A 21,891-nucleotide genomic window follows, 5' to 3' on the forward strand; every position below is an offset into this window, starting at 1 on the left:
CAAGCAATTAACTACTGTGCATGTGCCAATGATATCATCCTCTTCTGGACATCATTGGCGCCTGCACAGTAGTATCTTTCAGACCATGTCCACTACAAAAATCTACAGTACAGAGATCTCTCCCTTCATCTATTTATCTCCAGGACGGTGACTGTGACGAGGGGACATCCTCTGCGTCTGGAGGAAAGAAGGTTTGTACACAAACATAGAAGAGGATTCTTTACAGTAAGAGCAGTGAGACTATGGAGCTCTCTGCCTGAGGAGGTGGTGAGGTCACTAAGAGAGTCTAAGAGGGGCCTGGATGTATTTCTGGAGTGTAATAATATTACAGGCTATAGCTACTAGAGAGGGGTCGCTGATCCAGGGAGTTATTCTGATGCCTGATTGGAGTCGGGAAGGAATTTTATTTTTTCTTTTAAAATGAGAAAAATTGGCTTTTACCTCACAGGGTTTTTTGCCTTCTTCTAGACCAACTTGCAGGATAACAGGCTGAAGTGGATGGACAGATGTCTATTTCTCAGCCTCGCACACTATGGGGAATATTTAAAGTAGTGTAAAGTAGAACTGGCTGAGTTGCCCATAGCAACCAATCAGATTTCACCTTTCATTTTTGACAGCTCCTTTGGAAAATAAAAGGAGGAATCTGATTGGTTGCTATGGGCAACTAAGCCAGTTCTACTTTACACCAGTCTCTCTCTTTGTTACTATATAAATCCACAGTGAAAACCCTTTTGCTTGAATTGCAATGTGATTTGCAGCAAAGTTCCTTGAAAATCCTTGCTAAATAACTGAAGTGAATCTGCTTCATGTGAACATGGCCTTTCTGTGTGGCATGGTGCAGGAGGGGCAGTTCCATAGCGATATCCATAAGGAAGGAAGGAACTAATCCGATGAACAGCTTTCAGGCCTGATAAATAGCGGCGAGGAGAGAGAGGCAGAACCTTAGATTTGGCCATCTTGCGTTACAGCCTGAGACCCAGACCCTGAGATATCGCTCTTCAGATCTCTTGTGAGTTAATATATTAAAGTAAAATCCATTCTCCGTACAGCGGTAAATAATGTAATAAACCCCGTCTGGTGTCCATTAGTGCTGTAATTAGATGTCTATCTGCCCATGGAGTGTCTAAAGCATACAGATCTATATCCTGGCGTTTAGTGGACAGGATATAGCGCTGCATTTCCTCTAATTTGGCGCGTAGCTTATCACTAAGAGCTGCTCTTCTGGGACGTTACATGGGATTATAATTGCTTATTATTCCTGTCAAGGAACCGCCAAGAGAACGACGTGTCCGAAAATGAGATGTAACACAAGGTGTTGTTGTGGTGTTGTCAGCAAAGGGTTAGCAAATAACCAGGGATGCAAAGCCGCCAGAAGGGCGGATATCCCCAAATTTACCTAAAGGGGTCAGACATCATATAGTACATGACAATACCTTTCTAACAAAGCTAGAACCAGCCCTGTACCTCACATGGATCCAGAGATCTCCTCATTCATTGCTCCAATTGCCTTACTAGATTTAGATCAACCTGGCAGTTCAGGGAGTGTGTCCTTTCTGCTGCAGCTCTATTCCCTGGAACTGCCACAGCCTCTAACAGAACATATAGCTGGTGGCAGTTGAAGATCTTAACTGAGCACGTGCGACCAGCCTAGTGAGATGGGCAAAAAAAAATAAGAAAAAGAACAAACAGCAGGTGGCGCTATACAGATAGATTTCAGTGAATAACTCGGTGGCTATACAACATTTTTAATGACCTGCAATTACAAAAGTATTCAGATCCAGGTGCTGGTTTGAAAAAAAAATATGCAGAATGCTTTGAGTTTAGTATTAATGGCCTATCCTCAGTATCTGATCTGTTGGGTCAGACTCCCGGCACCAAACAGCTGTTTGAAGAGGTCATGGGGCACTTCCTAGGCCAGTGACATCACGTTCATCAGTCATGCGGCCCAGGCGCAGCTCAGTTGCTTTCAAGTGAATGGGGCTGAGATGCAATACCAAGAATGACCACTATACCATGTATGGCGCTGTGCTTGGTATGCAGTGAGGAGACCACAGTGCTCACTGGAGTGTGGCAGGCTTTTCAAACAGCTGATTGCGGAGAGTGTCGGGAGCTGGCCCTCCACCGATCAGATGCTGATGAGCTATCCTGAGGACAGGACATCAATTTTGAGCTCCTTTTGTAATACCACCCAAACATATCCAGGTTGCTGTGTTCTAGGTGAAGGTCTAACAATACACATCCGGGAACGTGGACCTACTAGGTCACCAACAGGCTTGGGGACAGATTATGTATTCTTCTCCCTTTATGAACTTTCTATAGGGAATCTCCATGTAGCTACCCCTCGAGTACTCTGTTAGCAATGGCCGACACACAAGCAGGAGTTCCAAACGGCGGAATGAAGTCAGTAGGCGGGAATCTTAGTATCATAGTGTGTAAAGATAAACCAGAGACGTCTGTCCAGTCTGTTATCCTGCAATATTGATCCAGTGGAAGGCAAAAAAAACACTAATGAGGTGGATACCAATTTTTTAATTTTTTTTAAAAATTTTTTTTTCCTGTGTCTAGTCAGAAATTTAGAATAACTCCCTGGATCAATGACCCCTCTCCAGTATCTATAGCAGGGGTGCACAACCTTTTCTGGTTGGGGGCCACATTGTCAACCTGAACAAATTCCAAGGGCCGAAAATAAACTTTAAAGGGGTATTATCAAGTGAAATACTATATTTATGGCATATTGAACATACAATATATATTATAAATGTCTAGTTACACTTCTAGTACTCCCATCTAATGGGACAATACATAAAAGAATCATGTGAGCAGCCATAAGACATAGACATAAATGTCTGCTACCAGATGGCTGGGGGCCGCATAGAATGGTATTGAGGGCCGCATGTGGCCCCCGGGCCGCAGGTTGTGCACCCCTGATCTATAGCCTGTTATATTATTACACTCCAGAAATACATCCAGGCCCCTCTTGAACTCCTTTATTGTACTCACCATCACCACCTCCTCAGGCAGAGAGCTCCATAGTCTCACTGCTCTTACCGTAAAGAATCCTCTTCTATGTTTGTGTACAAACCTTCTTTCCTCCAGACGCAGAGGATGTCCCCTTGTCACAGTCCTGGGGATAAATAGATGATGGGAGTGATCTCTGTACTGACCCCTGATATATTTATACATAGTTATTAGATCTCCCCTCAGTCGTCTTTTTTCTAAAGTGAATAACCCTAATGTTGATAATCTTTCAGGGTACTGTAGTTGCCCCATTCCAGTTATTACTTTAGTTGCCCTCCTCTGGACCCTCTCCAGCTCTGCTATGTCTGCCTTGTTCACAGGAGCCCAGAACTGTACACAGTACTCCATGTGTGGTCTGACTACTGACTGTGTAAAGTGGTAGGACTGTGTGAGCAGCGAGCCCCTGAGGAACCAGTGCAGAGGATGGGAGTGGTAGTGGCCCTGATGACGCGTTGGCTCATGGTGTACTCCCTCAGGCCGTTGTTTCCTAGGAAATGTAGTTTTGAAGAATGAGGCCAGAAGTGAACGTATAATATTTTACTAAGTGCAATGTAGAACTTCAGGTACATTCTATAGCAGCGGATTCCAAGTGCAATTTCTGGCACCAGTAAGGATTAAGGAGACGGGTTGGATGGCTGCACTTTAGCGCTTGTGAGTGTAGTAATTAATATCCGATCCAGATGTTGGCTTTAACTGGCCTGGTGGTAGTTTGGGTGACAGGTGTCTTAGCTGTAATCCCTCTCTGGAGGATCCGTTCTCAGGAGCAGGAGCTCCGCAGTGTGCTTCCTCTCCCCTGTAAAGCTGCTCTGGAACTCCCCCACCTGGCAGGAAGCAGGACTGGTCCACTCTTACCAGGAGGGGAGGAACAGGGTGAGGTAGCCCTGTTCCTGCCAACCATTTGCCATCCACATCCTTAAAGGGGTTATCCAAGATTATAAAAAGCTCCCCCATATGCCCGAGCCCCTTACAATGAATATACTAAACTGCCTCCCTGCACCGCTCCTGGTCCCTGCAACGCCACTTCTGCTTCTCCCTGTGTGCGTATCAAAACATCTGGTGTTGGGGGACGTCCCCTCCCGACACCAGATGTTTTCATCCGCACAGCGGGAGAAGCAGCAGTGGCGTTGCAGGGACCAGGAGCGGTGCGGGGAACCAGGTAAGTATAGTCATTATGAGGGACATTTTTTATAGTCTTGGATAACCCCTTAAGGGTAGGTACGGCCAAAAAATAATACATAACACTTAACTATATACAATACAACTGCAGATACCCCCAGGTCTGGAGTACTGCTTGTGTATACACTGGAAGAATAGGCTATAGACATAACGTTTTCTGACATCTAGGTTCACAATATCAGAAAAAATGACTGTTCTCCTTCACCTTTGATGAATATCTTCAGACTCCAGTATAGAAGGAAAGTGGATTGTGCTGTGAGCTCTCTAGTGACACAATACCCATGACTTATTCGTTATAGTTCGAGGATCTGAACACCGTGGCTGAATGTCTTTTCTCGTTGGTCAATGGCGACGACATGTTTGCCACTTTTGCTCAAATCCAGCAGAAGAGCACGCTGGTGTGGCTGTTCAGCCGGCTGTACCTATATTCCTTCATCAGTCTGTTTATCTACATGATCCTCAGCCTCTTTATTGCACTTATAACAGACTCCTATGAGACCATTAAGGTGAGTTTTTATACTATGATGCTTTATTACAAAAAAAATAAAAAAATTGCATTTTAAAGTTTTAGCTCTAAACTCTGCTGTAGCTGGGGGCGCTGTTGTATACATTTTTATTGGTAAAATTGATGCCGAGAGTGGTGAAAACTGGTACTGCAGGTCAAAAGTATGTAAATTGCAATTAGATGTGAGCAAGTTGTACTACTAGGCCTCTAATTCTAACGTTAACTAAGTTTGTACCTGATTTTACTTTGTGTTGTTCATACTTTCTTCATAGAACTACCAGCAAAACGGTTTTCCAAAAACTGACCTTCATGAATTTCTACATGGCGGTGACGTTATATTCGAAATGCAGAACCGTGAAAGGCGATGGGTAAATACGGTTCCTATGATCTGTTGCTGTCTAAGGTGGGTATCTGTTATATACCAAGTTATGTCCAAAAAGCTGATGCGAAAGTAGCCTTAAAAGCTATAGACACCTTTTTATGATTGCATTTTACTCACTTTGGGCTAAAAAACATTTTTACAACTGGTATTTATTAAAAAATGTTCAGCCATTTTATGAGGTCTGTTTGCAAGCTGTCGGTCTGTTTTCTTTTGTTCCTGTCATCTGACAGCTCATGTGTATCCCTTATCTCCCGACCTCATAAACACCCCTTCCTTACCAGCGCCGTACATGTACGGCGTTGGTGGGGTCTTTAAACATGGTGCCCTCTTGCGTGTGCAGTGGGCACCATAATTGACAGGTCTCTGCTGTTTCAAACAGTAGAGGCCCACGGCTAATGTCCGCGACAGGCAATAATGCCAATCATAGACATAACAGTCTTTTGATACCCTGTTCAGTTGTGATCATGGCATCTTAAGGGTGAAAAACCCGGCACACGCTTCCGGATTAAGAACGAGATCCCTGTGTGGCGATCGGGGATGCTGGCCATTTTTTATAATAGGCTGGGTCTCTCTGAAGAAACCCAGCGTATTAGAGCTGCAGTTCCTATGTTGGCCAGCAGGCCAACACAGGAGAGCAGTAATAGTAGTATAGTAATATTCTTAAAAAAAACAACAACAAAGTACTGGACATTGTAGCCTCCTAGAGGGGCTACAAAAGAATAAAAAAAAAAAAATAGAAAAATTTAAATCTCCCCACTTCCCATAAAATAAAAAATATAAATGCATAAATTATAAAAAAAAATATATAAACCTCATGGGCATCACTGCATCTGAAATCGCCCCTACTATTAAAATAACAGAAAAAATATAAAAATGGCCACTTTGCCATTTTTTTTTCATCGCTTCTTACCCCAAAAAAGTTGACACACACATTCCAAAATGGTATAAAAAAAAATACAGATCATCCTGCAAAAAATGAGCCCCCATACAGCTCAGTAGACCTAACTATAAAAAAGTTATAGGGGTCAGAATATTGTAATTAGGGATGAGTGAATCAATACTGTACGGAGCGAGCGCTCTGTACAGCATTAGAATGTATTGGCTGCGATGAGCAGAGGTTATTACTTCTTGAAGTCTTGCTAGACTTTATGTAATAACTTCCTAAATTGATTTCTACTGTAAAAAAAAAAATCCCGAACACTGGTTCGGTTCCATGTTTCATCCGAAGTCTATTCGCTCATCCCTACTGGCAATGTGAGAATTAATTTTTTCAGTATTTTAACACATGAAATCTATACATATGTGGTATCGTTGTACTGGCCCAGAGAATGAAGGGGACAAGTCAGTTTTGCCGCATAGGGAATGCCGTAGGGAGAAACCTGTAAAACTGTGGAGGAACTGATTGATTTTTATTTTTTTCAAATTCCACCCCATTAGAAACTTTTTCCCTGCTTCATTGTATAACATATTAAATTGTGGCATTAGAAAGTACACTTGTCCTGCAAAAAACAAGCCCTCATATGGATATGTGAATGGAAAAATAAAAAAGTTATGGCTCCAGGAAAGAAAAATGAAAACACTAAAATGAAAAAAAAACCTCCGGTATCCTAAAGGTTAAAGCCATAATCTTATCCGTACAGAGCAGGGTATTGTTTGGCCATCTGGTGCAAGGAGTCTCGCAGGCAATGATTCCCTAGTCATGCTCCAAGATTCTTCAATGGGTCGGACACTGACTTAGGCCCCCTGCACACGAAAGTAAGCACCCCGTGGTCGTGCTGCGGGCCGCAATGCAGGAACACAGTCCGTGGGGCAGCCGCAGTGGATCGCGGACCCATTCACTTGACTGGGTCCGCGACCTGGCCGGCTAGGACATGTTCTATCTTTTTGCGGAACGGAAGTACGGGACGAAACCCCACGGAGGGTTCTGTTCCGTGCTTCCGTTCCGCACCATTCCGCATCTTCGGATTGGCGGACCCATTCAAGTGAATGGGTTCGCATCCGTGATGCAGAGTGCCCACGGAACGGCACCAGTGTATCGCGGATCTGCAAATGCGGTCCACAATACAGCAACGGGAAGCACACGTTCGTTCACATTGCTGACAGATTTCACAAACTACACAGCGAAATTCTGAATGCTCATTTCAATGTGAATGACGTCCAAGATGCGATGTAATGTGTGTTAATAGTTATGTTCTGTATTCTTTCCAGAACACGAGAAGGAGACGACTCCATCCTTATAAACTGACTCGGGACTTCATTGCACTAAGGATGTTTTTGGGTTTCCTTATTTATTATGGTATAGGGTGGACGCTGCTTGTCCTCTTCTTGCTCTTTGACCTGTGCTCCAGTTACACGTACAGTATATGTTTTTTGTTTTGTTTTTCTATTGGATCAATTTGGTTTTCAGTTGCTGGTGGCGAACGGTATATATGTGGGTTACAAAAGGACTCTACTGAATTTCTCGTAATCGCCAGTAATGCATTCTTCCTGGTCTCGCCGCCCCGTCCTCGCTGTACCCAGTATTGAATCCTGCCATTTACAGAGAAACCTTTTATTTTTATGAACTGAATAATTTATAACGGTGGTTTATTTTCATAAAATGTGTTTGCCTAAGGGAGATTATAAAAAATATAATAAAAGTGCTTTCTAATGAACCCGCCTTCCGCTTCTTACAAAGTATTTTTTATATTATAAACTTTTACATAATTACATTATTTCTTATACAGGAGTCGCCATTAAATGTTGTTTCAGTATAATTCTGCATAAAGAAGAGTTACTTTTGTAATTTACTTTCTATTACAAATTGCTTCAGCTGTAAGATATTCTCTCTGCTTCATTAAAGTGCCGCCCTCAGGTGTTAAGTTTTTATAGTAACGCGCATATCCAGGTGGTCACATATGGTCAGTTCCATCTCTCAACTGCCACCACCTGTATCTGCTGTTAGCATTTGTGACCAGAATTACAGCAGAGGACACGCCTTCTGAGATGTGATGGGGGAAGAGCTGGAGCAGAAAGGATACACCCCCTGAGCTGTGATAGGGAGATGGCTGCAGCAGAAAGGATACACCCGCTGAGCTGTGATAGGGAGATGGCTGCAGCAGAAAGGATACACCCCCTGAGCTGTGATAGGGAGATGGCTGCAGCAGAAAGGATACACCCCCTGAGCTGTGATAGGGAGATGGCTGCAGCAGAAAGGATACACCCCCTGAGCTGTGATAGGGAGATGGCTGCAGCAGAAAGGATACACCCCCTGAGCTGTGATAGGGAGATGGCTGCAGCAGAAAGGATACACCCCCTGAGCTGTGATGGGGAGATGGCTGCAGCAGAAAGGATACACCCCCTGAGCTGTGATGGGGAGATGGCTGCAGCAGAAAGGATACACCCCCTGAGCTGTGATGGGGAGATGGCTGCAGCAGAAAGGATACACCCCCTGAGCTGTGATGGGGAGATGGCTGCAGCAGAAAGGATACACCCCCTGAGCTGTGATGGGGAGATGGCTGCAGCAGAAAGGATACACCCCCTGAGCTGTGATGGGGAGATGGCTGCAGCAGAAAGGATACACCCCCTGAGCTGTGATGGGGAGATGGCTGCAGCAGACAGGATACACTCCCTGAGCTGTGATAGGGAGATGGTTGCAGCAGAAAGGACACTCCACCTGAGCTGCCAGCCTGAAGAGACGATAGCAGAGAAATTGGAGCAATGAATGGGGGAACATGGCCCCAGAGGGGTTTTCCAGGATCACTATGATTTTTTTAACAGATATGTTCATGTAGTTGCTTGCTTCATGTACATCTTCCTCATGCTTTTTTTTATTTTTTTAATTTAGACTCTCCCGACCAGTTTTCACCATGTAAACCAATTCCTCTGGTTTGTTTCCATCTTGTATGTAGCACTTCCTGTTCCTGTATCCAACCAAACCCATGATGCACTTCTACTTCCTCTGCCACAGCTCCAGCCACGCCCCTAACTATGCCCAGCTAGTTTGTAGCTCCTCCCACTCATAGTGACCTAGACACTCCCCTATCACTGCCCCTAACACCCAGCTAGTTTATAGCTCCTCCCACCCAGCTAGTTACATAGACACTCCCCTATCACTGCCCCGCCCATGGACATGACCTCACAGGAAATGAGAGCTGCATGAATATGGTAATGTGGCGAGCGATAAGAGCAATAAAGGTAAAATAAATACATTATTAAATTACATTAACCTTCATAACTGATTATTTTAAAGGATATGGATGCGAAACGGAAAACCCCCTTTAAGGCTCCATTCACACGTCCGCAATTTTGTTCCGCATTTTGCGGAACGAAATTGTGGACCCATTCATTCACGATGTGCTGCCCGAACACGGAATTGCGGATCTGCACTTCAGTTCCGCAAAAAAATAGAACATGTCTTATTCTTGTCCGCAATTGCGGACAAGAACAGGCATATTCTATTAGTGCCGGCAATGTGCGGTCTGAAAAATGCGGAACGCACATTGCCGCTTTCTGTGTTTTGCGGCTCCGTGGATCCGCAAAACACGTTGCGGACGTGTGAATGGAGCCTTAAGGGAATCTATCGCCTGCATATGTTATTTAGTTACTAATTAAAACCAGATATTAAATCACATTTTTCTTTTAATCTGTTTTTAGTTTCTGATTCATTCAGAGTTGCTGGTCATTGTGATCCTGCTTCTGATGATTATGACATGACTGCTGAGCTGAGACATGATGCTTACAGAACAGGATGTCAGCTTATTACCATCCTTAGTGGGCAGACTTTTTTTTTTTTTTTTTTTAGATAGTGACATGGAAAATGTAGGAAAAAAAAGACAAAAAATAGTTCTAAAAATAAATATATTTAATATAAAATTTGATTTTTACGACCATTTTTTTTGCCATCGACTCCTTCCCTTTTATGAGGGAAATATTTAGTATCCTGTCCTGCCTCCACATCTGCTCTTTCTGTTCATGGGCAGGTTTAGGATGTACCTAACCTTCTTTCCCTGATGCAGTTAGTGGGCATTGCTTGAAAATCCGTACACTCTGGGCGATCGCTCTCTGGACTGTTGGCTTGGGCTACATGCACACGACCGTATGTATTTTGCGGTCCCGCAAAAAAAACGGATGACATCCGTTTGCCATCTGTTTTTATTTTTTTGTGGATCCATTGTAACCATGCCTAAAACAGACAAGAATAGGACATGTTCTATTTTTTTTGCGGGGCTACATAACGGACATACTGGTGCGGGCAGCACACATGGGTCCGCATCTTATCCCCTCGCATGAACAATGCAAATATTATTTCTTTGGGGGAAATAGGACAAAGAAAGGTATTCGATTACCCTGCATTTCCCAGATAATGGGTTTCTAAACCAGATAATTCCTATCGGGGTCCATTCAGACGTCCGTGTGCGTTCCGCATTCTGCAGACCGCACATGGCCGGCCCTATGATAGAAATGCCTATTCTTGTCAGCGATTACAGGCAAGAATACACGTTCTATCTTTTTTGCGGGACTACGGATGCGGACAGCGCACGGTGTGCTGTCCGCATCTTTTGCGGCATTATTGAAATGACTACGGACATGTGAATGGACCCGAAGGCCTGTCTCTCACTGCCACCAGGCGGTGCTGGGAATCGGCTGGACAAAAAGCGGTATTCGTCCGACCGTTTCTTGGCGGCATCACCGCCAAATCCCATTATAGTTAATGGGCCAGGCGACATTCCGGCAATGCGGTCTCCAGCAGGCTGTTCCCGTCCGGAACGGCAAACGCAAGCGTGCAACAAGCCGTAACAGGCAGGTTTCCTATTATGCCTGAGGATAATGGTGCTTTAGAAGCCCGTACGCGGGGAGTCTTCTAGATCTCGCTCTGTGCCCAGGAGTTTCAGGCCTAATTGATTTTCATTTATATATCAGTTTAACGTATTGATGAGGCGCGTGCGGACCAGGACCTCGGTCAGACCGGGCTGCTGTCTGTCTCGTTAACTTATTGACCATGAATGGACGTCAGGGCTCCAATTCTGCAGCAGATGGACATAACCACTTAGATCGGCCTCTGGGCCCCGGGCCAAGCATTGATGAATATTTAATAGTCTCCCTTACATCCATGAGGAGCGGCCTATAGACAGATCCATTATAAACCTGCAGATGATAACGGATTATTATTGCCGTGTCGTACACGTGTATTGCACATTAAGCAGGTTTGGTAAAACCGCCACATCATCTGATGGACGCTGTCAAACCACAAAGCTTTTAGTTCTCGTCTTATTTACTTCAGATCGGAATCGGCTCCTGGTTCTGCTTTGCTGGCCCGCGCTCGCTTTTGCTGGCATCTTAACTTTTTTATTTGTTGTAAATACCCTTCCAGTAATTACTTTGGGCGGAGGGGGGGGGGGGGGGTGATTTAGTATCGCTTCCACGTAGACATGCGAGTTCATGCGCCCTCCATAGAACATAGTCCATCGCGATGGCTCCTACGGTGATTATGGCACTAAGAGGGTCCTTAAAAAAACGGATCCGCAAAAAACATGGATTACATCCTTGTGCATTCCGTATTTTGTGGAACGGAACAGCTGACCCCTAATAGAACTGTCCTATCCTTGTCCGTAATGCGGATAATAATAGATCATATGGAAACAGAATGCACATGGAGTACTTTTTTTTTATTTTTTTTGCCGACCCTTTGAAATGAATGGTTCCGTATACGGTCTGCAAAAAAAAACACGGAACGGACCCGGAATGAAAATACGTTCGTGTGCATGAGGCCTAACCTTGAGAGTAAGGTTGAAATTCATACTTGCCAAAATATTTACTGGTAAATTTGGGACATATAATTCCCGCCCAGGCAGGGCCTAAACCAATCCGGTAGCACCCACTTATCGGTGGGACTTAAGTCCTACCCATTTTTGGCCCGGGACAAGCCAAATTTGCCAGGATTGCCTCTGAAAATTTGGGACACTGCCAGCAAATTCAGGATTGTTGGCAACTAGTGTTGAGCGAACTTCTGTTTTGAAGTTTGGCGCACAAGGTTCGGGTAACCTAAGAATTCAGTTTTACGGACCCATTCACTTGATTGTGCAGAAACTTGTTCTATTATTTTTGCAGTGTGGATGGATCACTGAACCATTCAAGTCGAATGGGTCTGCATCTATCTGCGCCAGCCACGAAGATGGTGCCCATGCATTGGGGGCTGCAATCTGTGCATGAGCCCTTAAAGGGGTTATCCAGGATTTTTTTATTTTTTTATTCCCCACTTCCCCCAGTGGGACCTGTGAAGTGAACTATACTTGCCTGCTCCCTAAGGCTGGGTTCACACCTGAGCGTTCCGAAAGGAGCGCTCTGTATGCGCGATTGTACCGGCGTTTACAAGCGCGCATACAGAGACAAGCGAACGCCCATTGTCGCTCGTTCCCGAATGTCTATGTACGGGAACGCGCAACAAAACGCCCCAAAGAAGCTCATGTACTTTTTTGAGCGTAGGGCGTTTTACAGCGCGATCGTACGCGCTGTAAAACGCCCAGGTGTGAACCATTCCCATAGGGAATCATTGGTTTCTCCTTGTTGAGCGTTTTACAGCGCGTAGGAACGTGCTGTAAAACGCTCAGGTGTGAACCCAGTGTAAATCTTCGTTCTGGCTCCATGGGTCCTGGACCGTCCTCAGAATCCCTGCACGTTAACCCCCAAGCGGCATGTCATCTGCCACTTGAGGACACGTCGCCTACGAGGCGAGTCATTGGTTGCAGTGGCGCACTGCCCGTCGGTGCAGCAAGTTTTCAAGTGGAGACCGGAAGTCCGGTGAATTTACACCAATTTTTTTATATAAGTAATGTTTAATTTGTCAGGCAGCATTTATTTATATTTTTCAATTTTGGATGCACTGGCGCAATAAAAAATAAAAAACTGGTTATGAAGGTGGACACGTGATTAGTGACTGACTAGCTGCAGAACTTCATGCCGCAAATCCGCAGCATTTCGCAGTGCCAGAAAAGTGGATGAGAATTTCAGAATTCTCATCCACGCGCTGCGATAGAAGAAAAACTGCAGTTTTTTTTATCGCGGATGGGAAATCTGCAGCATGTGAATTCGCACTGCGGATTACACCCTTTCTAATACAAAGAATGAAACGGCGTCTAATCTGCAGCCTTTGGTAGATGGACGTCTCGCCATTATTAGGGGAGCAGCTGGACGTCCACGATCTGACCTGTCGGGACCTTGTATTGCATATTCAATAATTTCCTAGAAAGAACCCTATATAAGGCCTCTTGCATACCAACGTGTTTTTTTTTTTCCCGTTTACGTTCCGTTTTTTGCGTTCCGTATACGGAACCATTCATTTGAATGGATCCGCAAAAAAAAACTGAAGACACTCTGTATGCCTTCCGTTTTTCGGTTCTGTCAAAGATAGAACATCTCTATATTATTGTCCGCATAACGGACAAGGATAGGACAGTTCTATTAGGGGCCAGCTGTTCCGTTCCGCAAAAACCGGAATGCACACGGACGTCATCCGTATATGTTGCAGATCCGTTTTTTGCAGACCGCAAAATACTGAAAAAGCCATACGGTCGTGTGCTAGAGGCCTAATGCTGCACGGGCAGCGCAGCTCCAGAGGCTACAACCTCCTGCCTTTCACAATAGATTGAGCCTTTAAACATCACAGAAATCTAATTTGGAGCCGCCCGTCGGTGTTCAGGAGCAGAATTGCCGCTCCACAGACAATCGATGCAGTCATTTCCGCAGCGGTCTCATTCTGTTGGCAAGCGTCAATATATCTTTGGATTTAGGACCGAAAACACGGCGACGATAGTCTGCGGCCGTCAGCCAAATGTAATCCCGAAAATCTGTGCTGGAGCCATTGCTCTGGAGGCTTGGTGGTTGTGACGGGATATTGTCCCCCTCCTTGCACCTCCACACATGAAGCCCTCCAGAGTCTTTCCTGGAGGTGAGCGCCTGGAAATGACACAGAACGGTGCGGTACCCAATGATCCGTAACCAGATCCAAATCGTTTTATGTGCATTTTCTTTTCTCCCCGAAAATGGAATAATTACTGCGATTAAGGGCTTGTTCACACAAACCTTTTTTGCGTTCCGTTTTTTAAGTTCCGCATATGGAACCATTCATTTCAATGGGTCTGCAAAAAAAAAAAACAGAATGTACTCCGTGAGCATTCCGTTTCCGTATGTCCGCATGTCCGTTCCGCTACATTTAGAGTCTTGTCCTATTATTGTTCGCAAATCACATTCCGTGGCTCCATTTAAGGCTGAATGCACACGTCCGAGAGCGGTCCGTGGTAACCCGGCCTGCATTCCTGCTGAGAGCAGGAGCGCACGGCGTCATTGGTTGCTATGACGCCGTGCGCTTCATTCCGCCGCTGCACTACAGTAATACACTAGTATAGATCATACCAGTGTATTACTGTAGTGCAGCGGCGGCATGAAGCGCACGGCGTCATAGCAACCAATGACGCTGTGTCCTCCTGCTGTCAGCAGGAATCCAGGCCGGGTTACCACGGACCGCTCTCGGCCTAAGTCAATGGGTCCGCAAAAAAAAACTGAATACATACGGAAATGCATCCATATGCCTTCCGTATCCGTTCCATTTTTTCAGAACCATATATTAAAAATGTTATGCCCAGACCAACTTTTACTATGTAGTTACTGTATACGCCATATGAAAAAACAGAACGGAAACAAAAAAACGGAACAACGGATTACAAAAAACGGAACAAACGGACCATAAAACACTGAAAAAGCCATACGGTTGTGGGAACAAGGCTTTTTCAGTATTTTGCGGTTCGTTTTTCACGGATCCGCTGTTCCGTTTTTTGTTTCCATTGTGTTTCCGTTTTGTTTTTCCGTAAGGCATATACAGTAATTACATTGAAAATTTTATGCCCAGCCCAATTTTTTCTATGGATGGTTCCGCTAAAACGGAACGGATACGGAAGACATATGGAGTACATCCCGTATGTGTTCCGTTTTTTTTTTTTTTTTTTTTTGCGGACCCACTGACTTGAATGGAGCTACGGAACGGGATTTGCAGGCAATAATAGGACATGTCCTATCTTTCAACGGAACAGAAAAACGGAAATGGAATGCATACGGAGTACATTCTGTTTTTTGGGCGGAACCATTGAAATGAATGGTTCCGTATACGCAACGCAAAAAACGGCCCGCAAACGAAAAAAAATAAACTAACGGTTGTGTAAAAGAGGCCTTAGGGTCCATTCACACGGATCCGCAAAACACGAACACTGGCAATGTGCGTTACGCATTTTGTGGACCGCACATCACCACACGTAATTCATAACGTGTGCAGGTAGCCTTGGACCGCATCCACACAATTCCTCACCATTTTCAAGATCTCCGCTTTTCATCAGTGAATGGAAACATGCTTGTTTATGCCAAAGGCTGTAGGGATCTAAAATACGTCTCGCAGCTGAGGGTTTGCTACAATTGTATCCAGTCTTGACTGCCCTGTGCGAGCTGCACACGTTGGACTCCAAGCTGCTACATTTACCTGCACTGATACATTATAGCAAACTGTCAACCAGGTAGAGATGTGTGCAGAAGACTGCCTAGACTGGATGCAACTGTAGCAAATTTCCAGCTGTGAAAGGTTTTATTCTGTCTTTCACCTGGAAATGATCCTTTTTCTTTACTCTCGATGTACAGGAAACTGGAGAATCGTGTTATACGGGCGGCGTGCACAGACCTGCAGGGTGAGTAATCCGATCTTTCCTTGATACTTTCAACCGTCGTCTCATCCGCACCGTGTTATTTCTATGGCAGTTTTTGAAAAGTCGCTCTATAACTTTTTGGTGCTAATTATTGTGTGTGATACTGCCCCGGAAGAATGGAAATTTACCAGTTACCTGATGCATTTTTGAGGAAAATTACCAGTATGTGAAAGACCAAGTCACCCAGTAACCAGAGACACCAAGTAATTGTCCACCATTCCATTTTTTGGTTTACAGCCCTGTGCAGATTCATTTTATAATAGATTTGCTTAAGAGAACACTTTTTTTTTCTGATTTAGAACATCATTTTTGACTACCGGGTTCCCCCACTAGGTGGAGCTAATTGCATGCATACATACAGTTAGTGTTGAAGTTGCTGCTGGCTAATCTGTATGCATTGAGCTCCATCTAGTGGTGGCTGCAGGTAAACACATTTTAACATGAAAGAAAGCAGCTGGAGGACTGCAGTGTCGGGCACCACTTCACCTAGGCTGGCATGGCAGTTGCTTACGCTGCCTTTGTGATAGATATGCCAGTGTTTCCTGTAACAAAATAAATCTCTCTCTAAGTAGTGAAAAGCATCCCCCTTCCGAAAATGACCTGCAGAACTGAGGCTTCTACTTAGGCCTCATGCACACAAACGTATTTTCTTTCCGTGTCCATTCCGTTTTTTTTTTTGTTTTTTTGCGGACCATATGAGGAACCATTTATTTCAATAGGTCCGCAAAAAAAATAATAACAGAAGTTACTCCGTGTGCATTCCGCATTACAGACAAGGATAGAACTGTTCTATTAGGGGCTGGCCATTCTGAAAAATGCGGAATGCACACGGTCGGTATTTGTTTTGCGGATCCGCAATTTGCAGACAACAAAACAGCCAACGGTCGTGTGCATGAGCCCTTGGGCTTACACACATAGGTAAGTACTTTGGAGGTTTTCTGTACTTTTGCCAGTTTCATGTTTTTTTTGCCTTTCTACTGTAAACACAACAACTCCAGATATATGAGGAATAGGAAATGCAGGGTAGACAAGTTTTCTCTAATTAGTGGCATTTTTTAAAATAGGTTTGTTTTTGTTTTATGTATTTTTCTGCCCTTTTGCGTCTTCATTTTAATAAATTTTTTTTTTTTTGGGCCTTTAAGCACTGGTGTGTTTTGTAGCATTTTTTGCTGGAAAATCACCGGGTCCAGATGCCATAGACCTTACAGGGAAATTTCCCGGTGGGCCGATGCCCAGAGGGCCGCCTGGGCCCCCCTCACGGCCGTCTAGTGGAAGTTTTTGGGGATGTATTTAGTGCTGTGGTATTTGGCTCTGTTGGGGCGGTATAATGTGCCACAATATGGTATTGCTGGCCCTGCCTTCCATCAATTTAGACCTGACTACAAAACGGGGCCACTTTTAGTATTTGTTCCAGGGCCACTTTAAGTTCCCAGTCCGTCCCTGTCCAGATGTTAGCTGAAGGTCTGGGAAATATAAAAAAGGAGGACAATTTTTTATTTTTTTTTTGCTACTTCCATTTTTGATCTTTAGGTGGTGTTTTTTTCTTTAGCTTCTTTTAAAAAAGGCAGCATGCTGGAGCTCCTGGCATTTTTTTTCAGGCATTTTGACATTACCTTCTCTATAAGGGACACGCTGAGTGCAAATTTAGCAGGAAAAAAAGGAACAAAAACAGCAGATGGCAAAAAAAAGTCAGTTGCTTTTTTTACAGGTACATTTTTCCATAACAATGTGGCATGGGAAAAAAAAAATTAAGTTTTTCTATGGTGTTTTTATAGTGGCAAATAAACTCCAGACACAGGTTTTATTCATGCGACCATATTTTCAGTCCACATTTCTGCTGACCCATTCGTTTCTTTGGGGTCACAAATCATGTGGACGGCTTATCGTGTGCTGTCTGCAACAGTATGTTCCTTTCGGCGTTCGGATGGACGCTGTTATAGTCTAGGACGGATTGGGCGCTGCCATTATTTTTGCTCTTAGCGCTGATATGAATGAGCCCTAATGAATCAAAGATCGATACAATGTAACCAAGAGCTAATAACACATCGCAGCAGATTTTAGTGGATCGTATCCTAGGTGGTTGGGGGTTGTAGTCCAGCATTGTTTTGCGTTTTGTTGTATTCACTGGTGATTGACTGTTCTCAGTGTATTCCCTGTAGATAGGAGCAGGGCAGGGGGCGGCCATGTATACATTAGACTGGTGATAAATATTCTATTGTATACATTGTAACTAAACTGGAGATACTGCAGGCGATTCTCCGGGTCATGAAGTTAATACAATGTTTACAATGCAGGACGCAAAGGAAGGCAACGCATAGAATAATATAATGGAGCATAAGAGATAATATAATGTTCCTATACAAAGTAATGAAAACAGTGAATACTGCAATGTATAAACTACAGCATCATGTGATCTAGGAAGACGCGTCTCCGGTTATTTGCCTTCTAGTGCACCTCTACCGCACACCTCAAGGTGCGTTATTAAAACGTAAAATTTCCTGCAATTTCCTTGGTCGTAGCTTCCATCACGGAGGAGTCCAATGTGTATGGGTGCATTCAGATTTATTTCATTGTCAGACTCCTTCCCTTAATGCACTCATTTAGGGCTCATGCACAGGAACGTTTTGCGCCCCCACAAAACGAAACGGAAGTTACTCCGTGTGCATTCCATTTCCGTATGTCTGTATTTCCATTCCGCAAAAAAAAATCCGCAAATGTCCTGTTGTTTTTCCGCATTTCGGACAAGGATAACACTGTTCTATTAGGGGCCAGCCGTTCTGTTTCGCGGAATGCACGCAGCCAGTATCCGTGTCACTTGCCACGATTTTTGTCGCAGAATTTTTTTTCGACTGAAATCAATCATTTGAATGGGGTTGTTTTGGCGGGAAGCACATGGATTTCCATAAGCCCCATTGAAATAAACGGAACAGATTTTTCAGTCGCAGAAACTTTCTGCAACTCAATTTGCTGCGTGTGAAAGCACCTCTAAAATTAGGGAGAATTCACAGATCGCAAACCGCAGATCTGCTAAATACGGATGTGGTCCATGTGCAACCTGCAATATTCATGGGATCCGTTAAAAATGAAAATGCAATTTTACAGACAAAAATTGGACATATTCCAAAATTTGCGGCCGGGTGTGGACAGTACATGGCTGACATCCATGTGCTGTCCTCGTTTTTGGCCGGCTCCGTAGAAATTAATGGGTCCACGTGTGATCCGCATAAAGTGTAGGTCAGATAGGGACCAAAAATACGGTCGTGAGGCCTTAATCTGACAGATTCATATGCACGGAGCCAGTCTCCTGTACAAGATTCCCTACAGGTTCTGTATAATGGCGGCACTCTGTATAGTGGCGCCATGTGGCATCATATCGCACAGATACTCCCCCTAGAAGCAGAGCTTCGGGTGGACAATATAGCATGCAATGCAATAAAAATTTGGCTACGGCCACAGGGTCAGGTTTTGGGAGCTGAAATCAGGAGTGGGTCATGAAACGAGAGAATGTATAAAGGACAGGTATGACTCTTTCCAAAACTGCATGCAGAAACCTGACCGCGTGGGTATATCCCATAGATTTCTATAGGTGCCATACTCTTGTAGCGTGCACAAAGCCTGAGCCCTAAATGCCACCGTCTTGTGACACTGCATGTATTGAGGTGTACGGAGCCGATCCAGGATAACTGCACTGGAATGCAATGCCTATGTGGGTACACAGTGTATTTTGCAGGTGCCCCTGGTGATTTATAGGGCTGAGCGTGTGTTACACATAGCCTATGATGAGTTAATCTGGGAGGGAGCGGAATGCTCTTCCTTGCGTGGGGTGGGACAAGTAGAAAGCATGCAGACTGCCTGCAAGTCCTAACCAGCATCTCTCCCCACACCACGAGACTGCAATCTGCTTCTCACACAGGCGGGATCTTGACTGTGTCCATCCAGCACCATGCCCAGGGCTCCTTATCTGATGGACCAGATGCTACCGCTGCATCTACCTGCACTGGACACCGGCAAAGACCAACAGGGCATCTGACTTCAGAGACCAACCCAGCGGTGAGTAACTCAAGGGCGTCAGACCGGATACAGGTTCCCATCCTAAACTTTCATAGGAAGTAATGACCATGATGTTGCATGAATCTCAGTTATCAGGCTTCCACATGCGCATTATCTGATGGACTCTCTAAGAATTTTGGGGTGGCATGGAACCAAAATAAGTTGGCAAGCGGAAGGTGCTGGTGGAGGACACCAATGAATCGCCAAGCTCCTGCGTAGATCTAGCAGGTGGTGTCCACTTATGTAATGTTCCCAGGTCAATGAACCAAAGCTTTGGAGAAAATTTGTGGTGGTGTTGGTGGGGGTTCAAGTAATCTTGCTATGTTTTGTGATGTTTTTCTGCACTTTTGTGGTTTTTGGTGCGATTTGTGCAGTAAAAACAGCAGCTCTAGATGCCACCTCTAGAGAATGAGCAATTTGTCCAGATGACTTCTTCTCCTACAGGTGGATGATAAATTTGACAACAGCCGTCTGAGACATCACATCTGAATGAGAATTTGACTAATATATCAAGAGCTGAATGATTTACAGATCTTATTAATGTCACTGTCACACATATGTACAGTGACGGCACGTCAGGATTATCCTCCCAGGAAGAATGCTGCTCTAGACCGGTTGCTTCCTTGCAAAAGTTGATGGGGAGGTCATTTACAAATAAAATTTGGCGTACAAACATTGCAATTGTTTTTGCAAATGGCCGCAAGTTTTGCAACTTTTTGTCTGTCTACCCTTTAAAAAATGTATACATATACACAGCTTAGGTGGAAGGGTGTGTGGTCACCGGGACCAGACACTGGCATGAAATATAACTGAAATCTAGGCTGGGGCACGGACATCAGAAGATACGACTTTATTAAGAGACTTGGTAAATTTACCGCACCTTTATCTGACTGACTTTTTACAGAAACGCCACTTTTTTGGTAAATGAGCCCCCGCTGACCCTAAAATGAGGTTTAACATCCATAAATGTAAGGTTGTGCATAATTTGCACCTATGGGTTGGCATAATTTGGGCCTGAATTTTAGCACAGTTTTGGCATACATTATTGCATCTTAAGCCACACCCCTTTACCTGCTTTCCCAGGTAAGCCATACCCCATGTAGTTGCTTACTTTCATGTACCTCTTACCCAGGCTGCTTCTTTTTTGATTTGGACTCTCCTGACCCATTTTCACCATGTAAACCATGCTGCATCCAACCAAACCCATGATGCACTTCTCTTTCCTCTGCCACAGCTCCAGCCCCGCCCCTATCAACATCCAGCTGATTTATAGCTCCTCCCACCCAGCTAGTTACATAGACACGTCCCTATCATTGCCCCTAACACCACCCAGCTAGTTTATAGCTCCTCCCACCCTGCTAGTTACATAGACGATGCTAGGGAGGCTCGTCCCTGTCCCCGCCTGCCAGGCGGGGGACACTTTTACACTCTCGTATAACCCCTTTAAATATATATATACCCCCCAGTATATATAACACACCCCAGCTTATCTCACATCTCATTTGATGCTGCTTTGCCTTTGACTACTTGGGCCTTGGAGTTTGGGGACCAGTGGTCCTCTTTGGCACTACTATGGTGGTGCTTCTGCCCCTTATTACATGAATCTGAAAGTACAGTATTCACAACCAGAAAGAGTTGAAGAGGAGGCTCCTAAGGAGTGATCTGTTGAGACTTGTGTGAGATCTATAGATCTATATAGGGTAGTGGTCGCCTAAGAGCTTTCATGGAGAGAGGGTCACTTATATGCACAATTAAGGGAATTCCTCCATATGTTTCTTGTTTTTTATTTATTTTTCCAGGAGATCTTTAGTTTTGTCTGTTTTTAGGAAAGAAGCAATATGTCCATCACAATGGTTTGTCATTCAGACGTATTGAAAAGCTTGGTGGCTTCCTCCGTGTGAGCTGTAATGGAGGAAAACTGATGTCAGAAAACAGATAAAGCCCAGAAATGGACAAATTAAGCCTTTAATACCTTAATAAGGGTTGTTCCATTATTTTGCCTCAAGCTTGAGACGTTCCTCTGTCTTAGTGGAGAC

At 44.4% G+C, this 21,891-nt stretch overlaps 2 protein-coding genes across 5 annotated transcripts in view; both read left to right on the forward strand.

Annotated features, from left to right (window-relative positions):
• MCOLN2 (mucolipin TRP cation channel 2) overlaps window positions 1–7,735 on the forward strand; it is a 57,001-nt gene extending 49,266 nt beyond the window's left edge. For all 3 annotated transcript variants that reach the window (XM_044300631.1, XM_044300633.1, XM_044300630.1), the window contains 3 exons: window positions 4,494–4,700; window positions 4,972–5,102; window positions 7,290–7,735. In XM_044300631.1, coding sequence (XP_044156566.1) covers window positions 4,494–4,700; window positions 4,972–5,102; window positions 7,290–7,326 — 375 coding nt within the window. In that variant the 3' untranslated portion in view covers window positions 7,327–7,735. The remainder of the gene's footprint in view (window positions 1–4,493; window positions 4,701–4,971; window positions 5,103–7,289) is intronic.
• An 11,903-nt stretch (window positions 7,736–19,638) lies between these two features.
• The window catches only part of LPAR3 (lysophosphatidic acid receptor 3), a 28,456-nt gene continuing 26,203 nt past the window's right edge, over window positions 19,639–21,891 (forward strand). For both annotated transcript variants that reach the window (XR_006390933.1, XM_044302283.1), the window contains exon 1: window positions 19,639–19,855. The gene's annotated coding sequence lies outside the window, so the exon portion shown is untranslated. The remainder of the gene's footprint in view (window positions 19,856–21,891) is intronic.

This window comes from Bufo gargarizans, chromosome 7, assembly GCF_014858855.1.
Source record: "Bufo gargarizans isolate SCDJY-AF-19 chromosome 7, ASM1485885v1, whole genome shotgun sequence".
Taxonomy (NCBI): domain Eukaryota; kingdom Metazoa; phylum Chordata; class Amphibia; order Anura; family Bufonidae; genus Bufo; species Bufo gargarizans.